The sequence below is a fragment of the Tympanuchus pallidicinctus genome, unplaced genomic scaffold (assembly GCF_026119805.1).
Source record: "Tympanuchus pallidicinctus isolate F22 unplaced genomic scaffold, pur_lepc_1.0 scaffold2, whole genome shotgun sequence".
Taxonomy (NCBI): Eukaryota; Metazoa; Chordata; class Aves; order Galliformes; family Phasianidae; genus Tympanuchus; species Tympanuchus pallidicinctus.
Genome location: NW_026294721.1, coordinates 15,875,117 through 15,890,012, shown reverse-complemented (window position 1 = coordinate 15,890,012; position 14,896 = coordinate 15,875,117). Strand labels below are relative to the sequence as shown.

The 14,896-nt window shown below is 39.2% G+C and overlaps 1 protein-coding gene across 8 annotated transcripts in view; it reads left to right on the top strand.

Annotated features, from left to right (window-relative positions):
* The window catches only part of KCNIP4 (potassium voltage-gated channel interacting protein 4), a 375,732-nt gene that overhangs the window by 91,690 nt on the left and 269,146 nt on the right, over positions 1 to 14,896 (top strand). The window contains exon 1 of one of the 8 annotated variants that reach the window (XM_052682841.1): positions 2,417 to 2,659. The exons of 6 other annotated variants lie outside the window; for them this stretch is intronic. In XM_052682841.1, coding sequence (XP_052538801.1) covers positions 2,572 to 2,659 — 88 coding nt within the window. In that variant the 5' untranslated portion in view covers positions 2,417 to 2,571. Of the gene's footprint in view, positions 1 to 2,416; positions 2,660 to 14,896 lie in introns of those variants that run through there. One more of the 8 variants, XM_052682842.1, reaches the window with a different exon arrangement.

Below are 14,896 nucleotides of genomic sequence, written 5' to 3'. Positions count from 1 at the left end.
GCTTCAACACGTGCTGAAGGTTGAATCTATAAGTTGGACAGAACTGATCTTCATAGAAGCAGTTTTACTGCTGTTTTTCTTGTGGTGATTCTTCTAGCTTTGTTTAGAAATCTTCATTGAAGTATTTGATTTTGATTAAGAATCATACAATACCAGACACTACGCTTCATACAGGGTTCAGGGGTACTTTTCTGTTTTGCATTTAAAATGGACTGCTGCTATAGTTTTGTCTCCTTTAAAACAAATAAATAAAAACATTTCCTCCCTGATGATTTCATTGTGCCATGTGGCATCTGGGATGCCAATCAATTAGCCTAGGTTAATTAATTTGAAAATCCAAGAGTTTACAATGAACGCTTACTTTGTCCTTCCATTTTGCTTTTCCTAAAATCTGGATGGGGGAAAAATGCTTTGTATATTTTATTCATTCTCTGTTGTATTTAAGTAATAGCTTTTAAATCCTATTTTCTAAATACTTGATTCCAAAACTAGAAGTTCTAGGGATTGATCCAGATCCTTCTGATGTTATTAGGACTCTTCTTTTTTTATACATATATATTTTAGATTTTGGTTTGGACCTATAGATTGTGAACCATTAGGGGAAACTGTGCCTATGAAAATAACAGTACTTATTCCAGTGCAAAAAGACTATTTCTGAAGACTATAATGAGTCCTATAAAATTTTTTGAAAGGTACCAATACATAGGAGCTGATATTTTCCAACTTTTCCTCTATACTGCACTGGAAGGTGTTCACTGACAAAATAGCAGTCACTTTATTACACTTTTCCATTGTGACTTTCCTGACGACTCTTCCCTCATCAGCTTTTTGACTTGGATAAGCAGCTTCAGTCCAAAGATCAGTTGGCCATTTGTGCTGAGCAGAGAAATAGGGGAGCTAGATGTGGATCCTGCTTTATCAGAATACTGCGCTGTTAGTTAAAATCCTCTTAATGAAACTGGTCAGAAACCTTTCATGAACCCTTTCTTAGGCGGTAATTACTGTTACTGCTCAACTGAAATATGAAAGGTTTAGCAAAATGAGTCAGAAGTGATGCAGCTTTGTTTTAGGGGAGGGGGAAAAGCAAAGAACAAAACCCATGGACTTGCTGACAGTGTGTATTTAAAGTATTTAGAAAACTGATATTTCAGTTCTTCATTTTGAAGTGAGACTGCAGTTGAAATTTATATACAGCAATTAAAGATGTCAAAGGATTAAGCAGGTCAAGAACTCTGGCTGAGCACCATTTACACTGCCTCTTGTCCTCAGCTAAAGTAGAGATGTTCTTTCTTCTGTTTTCAGTATTTATCTTCACTTCTACTAGCTACTTGGGATGGAAGGTGCTCTGTTAAATTCTTCATATCAAAGTTTTTTCTTTCTCAGGTTGTCATGCACTGAGTAAGTGTGGGGCTTAGAGCTCTGTTTCATTCTGGCTCTGTCAGTGGTGCAGCCTCACTGCAAGTAGAAGAAAACAGGCTTATTATAGATAGCATACACAGAAATTATGTCATCTAGCTGCAAGTTTGTCAGTGCTTTGATGTGCTCACTTTATAATGCATTTATCTTTGCTCAGTGTGTAATAAAAAAAATAAATAGCATGGAGAATTGCACTTGTGTGTGTTACACTATTTTTTTTTAAAGGCATTCACTGAAGTGTTTACGTGGTCAGTGCTGTCTTTAAAATTAGATCAGACAGTGATTTTCTTCTGTTCAGCTTCTCCCTAATGGGTTCTTTGTCTTCTTTTAACTGTATTAGGCATTGCCTATTGCATCACCAGCTAATGTGATAGCCGGAGTTGCTCTGTGTTCGTGTGGTAGTCCGAGGGAAATGTGCTTTTCAGATTCTCTGACCATGGATAAAGGCTTCAGCAGAACATGTTTATTAATAGGAAGCACTTCTCTCACGCAAGGCAGAAAACAATGGGTTTATAAGGGACTACAGAAGAACGCGTGTGGCTTCCCATAGGCATTCCCGCAGCCAGCGGGCTGGGAGCGGGGGACCCGCACGGGGTTCTGCTCCTCCACACGGGGCACCCCGCACCTGGCGGCGGGCATCAGGTTAACGCCGCTCGACCCCCCTCAGCTCGCCGCCTGCTTCCGTGCCCGCAGGTGGAGGCGAGGCGGTCCTCCGCTCTGACCTTGAGCAGCGCGATAGCTGTAGCGCTGGGATGTTTCCTCATCAACCCGCGGCGTGATATTGGATTATTTTAGCTTTTTCCCGCCACTCCCTCCCCACCTGCCTGCCGATTCCCCGAGGAGGCGGCCACTCCGTGCGTGTGTGCGCGGTGCCCGGGTAGGGAGGCGGCCCCGCCCCAGCCGCCCCGGGGCTGCGGCTCCACCGAGCGGCCGCGGACGGCGGCGGGGGCGGCCCCGCGGGGCAGCGCAGAGCACCCGGAGCCCTGCGGGGCTCGGCCCGGCCCGGCCGCTGCGCGAGGCGCTCCGGCGGCGGCGGGGGCTGCGAGGCGGCGAGCGGGGAGGCTGCCAAGTGCCTCAGAAGTTTGCTGGCGGAAACCGGTCCCTCTATCGGCAAAAGTCTCCTGGCTCTCCTCAGAGGATACGTTGTTGCCTAAGATGAGTGGCTGTAGGAAGCGGTGTAAGCGTGAAATCATGAGGTTTGCCCAGTACCTCCTCAGGCTAATCACAGGTTCTCTTCACACAGGTAACGACCGTTTTTCTTTGTAGCTGTGCAGCATGAGAATCGCCTCAGTTTAAAATAGCGACGGTATTGCTTTGTTGTAATTCTCTTCGTCTCGTAATTAATAATAAAAACTGAATTGTGGCTGAGGACAACAAAAACAGGTATCACGCGATGTTACGAACAGTGCAGCGTTTAGACGCGCAGCGCACCGAGACGCTGCACCCGGAGCAGCGCAGGTGCCGGTGCTTCACCCGCTCACGTGCGCGCAGCGGGGCGGCTGCGTCCGCAGCTGGGCTGAGCTGAGCTGAGCTGGGCGCCGCGCGGGCTGCTCGTCCTCGCTGCCCGGCGCTGGTTGACCGTCACTCGCTGCGTTGTCTTTCTCAGACACTTGTTCTTGCTTACCGTAACAACTGCAGTACGGTGCTATCGAGTGTCGTTGTAAAGTTTAAATAATTCTCGTGCGTGCTTTTTGCCCTTAAAGAATTTTGGAGCTTAGGTGTGAGTTTAAATTGTTATTAGTTTTTCTTTGTAACCGGATACATTGTTCTGGATGAGGTTTGTAAGCTAAGTTGAGCAAGAAGTATGGTTTTCTTTCTAGCACTTTAGAAAATACACTTTTCTTGCAAATGACCATTTAATACGGCTTTTCCTACTGACTGTAAAATGTGACAGCTTATATCGTGTCATTCTGCATTGGTAAAACACTGCTCTGCTTCTTTCTAGACTTCAAATGTCCTTTTCTTTGGAAAACTCATCAAGCAGAACTTCAGATCCAGCCTTAGTAGATAATAACTAATGATGCTAACGTGATTAGTGAGAGCTAAATGCTATTCACTTCACTGAAAACATCTTGAAAGTTTCTGCTGTTGCTGATGGTGTTTTTCTTATATCGTATCAATCACTAATGGAATGACTTGAAAGCAAAGTTTATTCTTCACCCCTGCTTCATTGATAAATGGCAATTATCAATATTTTGGGCTACAGTGCAATAGAAATCATTGGCAACCAGTACTAGGGTACTTGTAACTGTTGTGAAGCTAGTATAATCCAGTTTAGCTTTTCAGTAATTCAGTAACACTGAATGTTAGATAATGTGGAATTTCTCTGACTTCTGCGCTATTCTGAGTCTCTTGTGGTTCCTCTCTTGTGCACTGTATCAATTCAGATTTCTTTGAAGCAGTGGCTTCTTGCTCCTGTGAGTTGCTATGGAAATTAAGTAACATATGATGCAAGAAGAAATCTGTATTAGAAATAAAGGCCAAAACTCCTGTTTGTCAAAGTCACTCAAATGTTTCTTTTCCTGTCTACCAAATGATAAATGCTGTTTTTCAGAGCGATGTTTGTTTTGTGAGCTTTCTGAAGTCACAATTCAAAGCTGTCTTAAGAATTGCTGTGTATACTGGTTATGTTACTACTAAAATGTTGTTTCATTTATAATTAAGCAGCATTTTCAGTGGTAAATACTGGAAGGCTAGTAAAGTGGTGTGAAATACACTACCCTAAAGGAAATAAGCAAATGTTTGTCAACACTTGTGTATACTTTTTGTCTCTATCACAGAGTTCTTGGGAACTGAGAAAGTGTAAAAGTTTCCATCCCAGTTGTATTACAGATAACAGTTGTATCTTACTGCTCTTATTAGGATAATAGGCCTAGAGTGTTCAGATGTACCACATAAGTCCAATATGGTGTGATAGTAGCCAAATTGTGGAAGTATAGAGCTCCCCCCGTTCAGTTCTTGCATTGCCATTTACTCGTCAACCAAAATGATTGTAATAGCAGTTAACCTACCCCCTGCAAAATCTACTGTATAATTCATTGTGTTGATAATGAGATGTTAATAAAGACGGATGAGGAAGTTTAGTTGAAAGTGTTAGAGAACTTACTTGTGTGTTGAAGATAGTGCTGTCTGAGTGTTCGTTCCAAAATACAGAATTGCTTTCAGAAACTGAAGTGTGTGCTTACTGAGGCTTTCACATGCAGGCAATCTGCTCTGCTTATGTGACTTAAGTTGCCACCTCATTACGTCATTTTTGAATTGTACATATTTAGTAAGAAGTACAGCAGGGAATCCAATTTACCTTTCTTGTTGGTGAGGTCTGTCCCCTGGTTTCTCTTTCGGGTATTCATTCAACTTTATTCTTAATATTAAGTTGAATCTACACATTGTTGGAAATTCATGCTCTAAATCTGATCCATGTTTTTTTTTTTTTTCCTGTATGGGTTGGCATGATGATAATAATCTCAACAATATTAATCAATATAAGAGCTGTTGTAATTCTTTTATTTTTAATAAGGGTAGAGAAGGCTAGTGCAGAGGTTTGGTTTATTGCCAAGATAAGCAGCCACTATTGATGATTGGCTTTACTGTTCACATTTTGTAACCATTTATGATATTAAATAGACATTAAACATTAAATTGTAATCCCTTCTCAAGTAAGTCCAGATCCTCTTTTTTTTTTTTTTTTTTTTTTTTAATAAAAATAAAAAATCATTACTGTGGTTGAAAGAAAAATGTAATGAGAAGTCTTTCAAACAAAGTTTTTCATTTTTTTGTAATTTCTGCAATATGTTTAACTGATGTGACTTTACAGCTTAAAGCAGACTTACTCATGTACTTGAAGATAGCATGGCATTTCTCAGATGTTATACCAAGCTCTGCTCTTGGTATGTAGGCCTGCTGCCTTTGGAGGTGTATTGGAAGTGCTTATTCTTTGAAATGTTGTCACATCAGTTGAGAATTTTTCAGTGTTCAGATGCAACTGGAGTTTGCAACAGGAGTTTGTATATTACAAATACTGAGATTTACCATCAAGAGAGAAAGAGATGGACTGTCAATTACTTTGAAGTGGAAAAAGCAATTTCAGAACAATGACTACAAAGCTTTTCTTAACTGTTATAAAGTATGGAATATAGAGATGTTGAAGCAAAACTGTTATTGGCAAATTTTCAAAAGTATGCTCATGTTAAACTTTCACCCATGTTCATATTAAATGCCTAGAGGCTAAAATTTCCAGAATAGATTCAAACTCCCTGTTGTTATGAGTCTACAAAGAAAAAGAAAAATTCTGACTTTTGGTATTGTGCTCCCTCTCCAACAGTCTGAGAAAATCTCATTTTTACAGGCTTATAAAGGTGAATCTATGGATTGCTTTTTATTCTATAATTTATGTAACCTATAGATATAGGTTATATATATTATAGAATATAATATATATAAGATTATGGAATATAATCTATATAACCTTTTTTAATCTATAAAACCTATAGATTGGTGTTGGTTCTCTCCACTTCTTAATCATACAGCCATGGCATGTAAACATCATAGGGCCAGTATAGATAGTGACAAGGAGTTTGGCTTTGCTACTAATTAGGGAAATCATTGAGGGGAGAGTAGATCTGAAGTGGGTTTGAACTCCACTCCATTAAATCATTCAATAAAGACGTCTGTATCATCATCACATCACTTTTTGACATTTATCTTCAACAAAGAACATGTAAGAATAGGTACCATTCACAGAGATCATGAATGCTTTCATAGAATCATAGAATGGGCTGGGTTGAAAAGAACCATAATGATCGTCTTGTTTCAACCCGCTGCTATATGTAGGGTCACCAACCACCAGAGCAGGCTGCCCAGAGCCACATCCAGCCTGGCCTTGAATGCCTCCAGAGATGGGGCATCCACAGCCTCCTTGGGCAGCCTGTTCCAGTGCATCACCACCCTCTGAGTGAAAAACTTCCTCCTAATATCTACCTAAACCTCCCCTGTCTCAGTGATCTCATGGTCACTGGGGTTATCTACTTCAGAGCTATCCCTACCAGAACCGCAGTTTGATTTGTACCATCTTTGTGTTATGTGTGAGAAAAGGTCAAATTTGATAAGACTAGAGGGAATGGCCTTGAGTTGCACCAAGGGAGGTTTGGGTTGGATATTCGGAAAAAGTTCTTCTCCGAAAGAGTGATCAGGCACTGGGAAGGGTTGCCCAGGGAAGTGGTTGAATGACTGTTACTGGAGGTGTTCGAGAAACACGAGGTGTTGTACAGAGGAACATGGTTTAGTGGGAGATATGAGTGATATGTGGACGGTTGGACTAGATGATCTTGGAGGCCTTTTTCAACATTGGTGAATTTATGATTCTGTGATATCCTCAAGTAAATTCTGGGGGAGTACTGAGACTGAATGCTCCACTGGGCAGGTTTCTTTAATGTTTCCTTCCTACCCCACTCTGCAACAACAAATTAATAAGGCAATCTTTAAATTTCATTCTAGATTCCAGCATGATGTCAATTTCATGATTTTAAAACATTGTTTCTGCTTAGCCTTCAGTTTTAGGTATATGTGCAGATGTGTTAATGGAATTATTCTCAAGAGTTGAGGTAATGCACTAGGATTTTAACTCTTAGAGTAAATTTTAGCAGAAGATGGGAAGATGGGATTTGAGTTCTGTGTCCTGAATATAAAACTTGCAGAATATATCAGGGTTGTCCCATAATCAACTTTTTATAAATTGAGCTGTAAGTTAAAAATGAATGCTTTAAAAATCTGAAGGTTAATGGAAGTACTTTATAGGTGTGTAATAAATCTGTTAGTGACAGTAGCTGGATTCTCCAGAACAACTTTCCCTTTACATCTAGGAGGTTATGTAAAATGAGAATGAGGAGAATATTTATCTCTTAGTTCTTCTATTTAATTTATTTAATTATGTTGTCTTTCCTTTTTTTTTTTTTTAAAGTACAAAACTTAAAAACTTCAATCTGTGAATGGGGTCATCTTAAATATGACAAATGAAATTATTTCAGCAACAGATTAAATTACTTTCCAATTCTCAGCAAAAATTACAGATGGAAAAAGTATTATACTTTTTATGTAGAGGAGTTTCTCCTTTTAATAAAACTGATCCCTAAACAAATTCAGTTTACCTTTATGGAGTAGATTCTCTTTTGTAGCTTCGTGAATGAGTTTAAAAGGATGTAGAAAATGGCTGTCAGATTGCTGCTAAGATGGTCTGTGCAGATGTTGATGTAGAATTACAGTGAGAGAAATATTCCTGCATTATTAATGTTGATTCTGTTAATTTTAATAGTAGAGTTTTTCCTCCATGGGGTCTTGGTGGTTAATTTTTGTTTTTGGTAAAATAAAAACAAAAAAACGCAGTTTAGCCAAAAGTGTGGAGTTAAATCATCAGTTAACTGTAACAGTTAATATGGCCAGTGGTAAGACACATTGCGCCTTGTTTCCTAACTGGGAGAAATATGAATTAATAAAATAATATTTGTGCTGATGATTACTTTTTAGCTATTGCCAACTGTTTAAAACAAATAAGTCACCAACAGCAATGTAAAAACATCCTAAACAGCAGAGCATGTACTCTTCACTTCTAATACATACTGCTCAAGTTCACAGGAACTTGAAGATTCTGGCAAACAAGTAGTGGAGGATAAAACTCAGAGGGCTTAGATGATTACAGTCCATGGGCATCTGCCTGACTCCAGCTGAAGCTGGGCTTCAACTTTGCTCTGCTCTGGGTTTCAGCCAGGTTTGTGCAGGTACATGTCTGCAGCTTCTCACCCCTATGCTGTGCTGTGGGCTGGCTGCAAGGTGCCAAGCATGATTAATGAGCTGAGAAAGCACTTTTAGGGCAGCAGGGTCTGGCAGAGAGTTTGGCTGAACTTGGAGGCTGAACTTGGAGCACCTCTGTGCTTCTGAGCTTGAAAATGAGAAGGTGCTTTGTATCTTGAGCAAGTAGAGCAGTGGTTTTGCTGAGGTGCTTGGTGTGACAGCATGGCCCTTTTTCATCTATCCCTCAAATCTATTTCCTTTAAAAACATTAGGAATTACGATTCTAAAGAAAGGATATGTATATATATATTTAATGCTTCATGACTGACACACTTGACACATTTCTACTGAAAGTGATCTGGTGAACTGAAAAGAATTACCAAATGAAGCATGGGGTTTTTTGTTTGTTTGTTCGTTTGTTTTCCCTGTTTCTACCACCATCCTTGGATTGATGGCTTTGGCCTTTGAAAATTTCAGGTAAACTTTACAAGGCTGAGAACTGAAGTAAAAAAAAACAACAAGCTAAGAAAACAGAAGAGAAAATGTGAAGCATTTAGTGAACGGATTTTGTAATGGAAGAAAGGTTCAATAAAAAGGAAAAAGTACAAATAGTAGTTATTAATATTCTGGTTCAGTTCTGATTTCATGCTTAATTGCATTGATCATGTAACTTTCGGAAAGACCCTCCCTGACTTTGCACTCACTGAGATTTATTAGCTTAGTGAACAGCAAAATAAATGAATGAGGAGCTACACTTGCTTGTTACGGCCACCTCTGCATTACAGGAATAATTTTCTGGAAGTGAAAATTTAGAAGGAATTATGGATAAAGTGCAGCTATTCATGAGAAAGCATAAAAGGGAATACAATTTCTAGTAGCCTTTACAAAAGCAATAGCCCTGAAAAATTGCTACTGTTACTGCATGTGAATGTACAGAGTAAAGAAGGGGAAATAAGTCATCATCTTTCCACAAGCACAGTGGTCCTTAAAAAGAACTGAGCAATTGCATCTTGCTCAGCCGTGCTGTGGTATGTATGCTGAAGTGCTTTGGTTGGAGAAAGGCTTACAAGTAGTGGTTGTCTATGGCCTAATAATCTACAGGGCAATACAATTAAGCAATTAAAAGAGTTTTTAAAAGGCAAGCTTTTCATCTCTTTATTAAAATCTCTGCCTTTTTGGTAAGCCATTTGCCTTCTGAGGCACCAGTAGTGGATTCTCACAAATCGGAAGAGCTAAGACCTGTTATTTTGATTATGGCCCTGTTTCCCATGCAAGAAGGACATTTTGTAGTGAGCCCCTCACTACATGAAGGACACTGAGGTGCTGGAACTTGTCCAAAGAAGGACAGGAAGTTTGGTGAAAGGTCTGGAGTACAAGTCTTAATAGGAACAGCTGAGGGAACTGGGGTTGTTTAGTTTAGAGAAAGAGGAGTCTCAAGGGAGGCCTAATCATTCTCTACAGCTCCCTAAAAGAAGGTGGTGGTGAGATAGGGCTGGCCTCTTCTCTCAGGTAACCGTGACAGTATGAGAGGTAGTGGCTTCAGGTTGTGCCAGATTCAGATTGGGTGTTAGGAAAAATTTCTTCCAGAAAGAGTGGTGAGGTTTTGGAACAGGCTGCCCAGAGAGATGGTGGAGTCACCATTGCTGGAGGTGTTTCAGAAAACGGTAGGTGTGGCATTGAGTGACATGGTCTGGAGTGGTCACAGGCATGGGTTGATGATTGTAGCAGACGTTCCTGGTGGTCCTTCTGACCTTAATGACTCTATGATTCTATGAACTTTGCACTTCCTAGCACTTCCTCTGGATGTCTGTGCACCATCTCTAAGGCATTCCTGGAATTAGCTAAGAGGTGCTTTTATTGGTCTTCTTAAATGTGCACCTCCTAAGCACAGAAGATGGCAAAAAAACAGATGTTTAGAAATTAGACTGAAGCAGTGTTGCATTTGTTGTCAACTTGCATCTGGATGTTAGTGCTGTTGCTATTGCATTAGATGTGTTTAAGGGTGCTTGTAGATGTTTGGTTAATTTTTTGTTTTTTATTTCTAATTTTTAAGTTCAGATACTGGACTTGCCATGGTAGATCAAAGTAATTCAACACACATACAATCAGAGTAGATGAACATCTCTGTCTTTCAGCCCACTATACGGTGCTCAGGAAGAGCTATGCACTATTCTTGGACCTCTTTGTTTCTCAAACCTTGCAATGAAGATGCATGCAACAAGACAGTGACAAAGTACTTCTTGTTGGCCAGAGCAGCCTGCTTTTTTTGCGAAAACAGCAGGAGTTGTGGGTGTTCTTTTTCAGATCTTTCCAAAATCCTTTCCAAGCTGACCTATGCTGAGCATTTTCTGCCCTTTTCCAGGCAGGAGACATACTATTCTCATCCCAGTTCCCCAATCACATGATTTCAGGAGGTGATTTTTAGTGCTGCGACTGCAAAGCTGTCTCTGCTTGAGGGTGAACTTGATTAAGTGGATGAAAGAGGCTTATCACACCAGGGTCTTAATTGAGCTCTCCTCTTGCTCTTGCAGCAGAGTGGTCGCTGGGCTGTTCCCCATGGGGACATGTGCTGAGTTTGGATCCCAGCGTGGCGCATTAGAGGGCTTTTGCTGAAGAAGGGCTCTAGCCCTCAGAAGTAGGCTACTGAGTGAGTAACACCAGGAGAACCCTCTTCTCTCCATTTATTTAAGGATTCTTGCTAAAAAGCAGCAATGGGCAGAAAAGACAGTGCAGTCTTTTCTGTGGATTTTTTTTCCCTAGCACTTCAAATGGTTTTGAATAGGAAAAATATTTTTTACTCAGTCCTATTTAAGAAGAATATATCTTAAGTCTATGTCATATAAGCCCCCTAAAAATTAGTTCTGTATATCTTTTCATTTCTGTTGTTCACTGATGTAAGTGATTATCTTCTAAGGAAAAATTTTCTAATAGCGATGAATCAGTGTACATCCACTGTAATAAAGTTTTGTTTCTCTCTTGTAACTCCGAAAGAAAATTTTATTATTTCTTTTAATAAATAGTACAGGGTAGACTCTTGAGCAGGTAATTTACAGCTCTGTTTGTTATGCGTAAATCCATAAAAAAAAGCCAGTGCTGCTTAGTTCCTGCAGAGTGTAATGAAGGAAACAGTGAGGAAACTTTGCTGTGAGTTCTTAGCATCATTTCTCTAGTAACGTTTAACCTTTTCTTTGTCAATTCTAATGTAGGTACAGAATTTCTACCATCTTCATTTCTCTGAGTTCATAGGGTGACGTTCTGAAACGTATTGCTGAACTGTAATAAGAGGACTTTGCTCTGTGTTAAAATCCAGCATTGGCTGGGTTCATTGATCCATTTATCAGAGATGGAGTAGCAGTTGTAGGCAACTTTTGGGCAAATCTATGAAGAGGGAATGAACGATGCTTTGAAAGCTTTATTGGAGGCTCCTTTGTTGCTATGGGGTTACGGGGGGCCTTAGCAAGCAGGGAAAACGAATTACTGTTTTGAATGTAGATTAATAATGTTTCCTTACCATCTGTTGAAAATATGCATAAAGTAAGAAACGTAGTATATTTAATTAAAAATATTTAGAATATTGAAGTAAGCATAAATGATATGAGAGAGCTGACATGAAAAAGATGTTCTTCTTTTTATGTGAATCTAAATAAAGTTATTGTAGAGAGAGCTTGTAACATGAAGATGCCGCAAGAAGGTTGAAATATCAACATTCCTGGGGAAATAAATTGCTATTATCATCACTATTAGAAGATTTTTCCTTAGAAGATAACTTATTTCAGTGAACATCAGAAGGGAAAAGATATACAGAACTATTTTTTAGGAGGCTTATATAACATAGACTTAAGATATATTCTTCACGTATTTCTAAATGCTATTTTTTTGGTGTTGCTGAAAGTTTTTCTTCTGACACAAAATCAGTACTGTTCATCCACAAGATCAGGGTTTCCTATTTTTCTGAAAAAATAATTCCTTTTTTTCTGAAAAATAATTCTGGGTTTAAGGTCTGCATCTGTGCCTCTTCTAGGTGCAGAGGCAGTCTGAACCTCTAGGGTCTCTGTTACTTTTTTTATATGCTGTATATATGGCACTGTATATATTATCACTTAGAAAATTCTGATTTGCAAGAGTGAAATCTTTGTCACAGGATGCAGAGCATACAGTGACAGAACCCTCCTCACAGAATCAATCAAAATTTCATCTGAAGTTCCCAGAATCACAGAATTGCAGGGGTTGGAAGGGACCTCAAGAGATCAAAGTCTAACCTCCCTGCTAAAGCAGGTACTCTGCATTAGGCCACGCAGGTAGGCATCCAGACAGGTCTTGAGTGTCTCCATAGAAGGTGACTCCACTACCTCACTGGGCAACTTGTTCTAGTCCTCCATCACCCTTACCATAAAGAAGTTCTTCCATATGTTTGTATGAAACTTCCTGTGTTCAAGTTTTAGGCTATTGCTCCTTGTCCTGTTGCTGTGCACCACCAAGAAGAGCCTGGCCTCATCCATTTGCCTCCCACCTCCTTTAGGTATTTCTAAATATTAATCAGATCCCCTCTCAGTTGTCTTTTCCCCAGGGTAAACAGACCCAGGCTACTCAGCCTTTTGCTATTGGTACTTTATGCTTTCTGAGTTTCCTGATTATCTTGGATAACTTTGGTAGTGCAGTCTTGTCGTTAAAGAGAAGTCATTTCTGTGGGAGAGTATGGTGGATGCAGTAATGTAATGAGGTTGGAGTTTAAGTAAGTTTCACGTTTTTAATTGGCTGAGACGCTTTACAGTGTGAGACTGAGAGGGAAAAAAAAAAACCTTATTAAAAATACTTTTTTTTAAAAAAAGTCCTCTTGGCAAATGCATCAGTTAAATTTTGCATGAGTTATCATCACAATCATCACAATTTTACTAAGGTTTTTGGTTTATCATGTACCTGGCTTCTGTGAACACCTTTTTAATATTATCCTGAAGAAGAAAGATCTACAAGCACTTGGTTTAGAAGCAGGTTATACTGTAAAAAGCATTCTGAGGGAAAAGAGGAAGATGTATGGAACTTATTAGCAGTTAGCTTTAAAAAAAGTGCTGGAAAATGCTGAGAAAGCCATAGCTTAGTGCATTTCTGCTACACTCTGCTTCATGCTGGAGCAGATTATAAATGTTTTTCTTGTTCACAAAAAATCAGTCTATCTGTATACCTCACATGCTGCAGCTGCAGATCTACTGTGAACTGCAAGCATTTCTGCAGGAGGTCGCTCAGATTTTAAACAATGCAATTAATTAGATTGTGTATAATAAACCACTGCTACTCACTTCTTTTGGTAGTTCTAAGTTCTCTCTTCTCAAGAAAAATCTAAACTGACTGCCTTCTCTTCCTTTAGTTTTCATATATCCCTCTTCCTTTAAGTAGCATCTGCAGAACTCAGTGTTGTGCAAAATGTTTCAACTTCACATTTTATTGTGCTGAATATGGCATATGGGTTGGATGTCACAGAATACTGAAGTGAAGACCGAGTGTGGGTAGAGGATATCTTGAAGTACAGGCAAACAGTACCCTAATCTTTGAAAGTATTCCTCTGAAATAATCCATCTCATATTTTTAACACAGTGACTCCATCGCATAATTTCAATAAGTTATTTTTCCACACATCTTTCCAATGAGTCTTGTTTGAAGTCTTAAGATTTCTTGTGGTATGTTAACAGGAAAAGCACAGACAAAATTGAAGTTGCCATGCTGCTTACCATTTCTATTGAAAAGTTGTTTGAGTTTTTATCTTTCTATTCCAAATCTGAATGTTCATTATAATGAAAGATAGAGTTCAACTTCTCTTGCAAATGACATGTTGAAAGCATCTGTAGCTATCCTTAATGATTCCTGTGTTCTCTTACATCTAAGAGTCCAGGCTACTGACGTAATTCATAAAGATAATATTAAAACTTCAGCTGTATGTAGGACACGACACTTGTCATTACGTTTAAAAATGCTTTTCGAAGAACTCTCAGAAAGTTTCTGAATTATGCATACAAAATGTTAGGAAACAGCAATGTTAAGATTTCCTCTGCCGTATTTGATATAATGCAGTTTTTTATTGTATTGTGGGTGCACTTTTCCTTGAACCACTGTAACTCAGAATATAGAGTCAATGAGTATACTCCAAGTAGAAAGACATTCAGGGATTTTGGTGAGCCACACATTACCAGTCAGGAATGAAATCCTGTAAAAGTCCTTATTAAAGAGCTTTATAACTGCAGAAAGGTCTGCTTGCATTCAAACGGGACAGACTAGCAAAATATTTGGAAGACAAATCATTTAGGAATACCTAACTGAATGTAGTTTACTTAATAAATTCTCTAAATTGAGAATAGCTGGTAGTTAGGACAGTACTGGGGGTATGTCTGTATACTTTTCATGTGCTCTTCTCACATCAGCTTAGCAGCTACTGCCCGATTCAGGATGCTGTGCTAGACGAGACCATGGTCTGAGTCAATCCAGCCATTCTCATGCTAATGTGTTAAAAGAAACTTTTTTTTACAAAAGATAATACTTTTTTGAAGGATAGTAGGGAAGTTTAACAGTCAAAACCCCTGCTGCTTCCATTACTTCTCATCTTAATTATGAATTTGAGAAAATGCATTGCTCTTCTGGGTTACAGAAAGGAAGCATCCTCCATAGCCTGATCTTCTAGTCTATGTAAGGTAGTTAGAATAGTAAACTG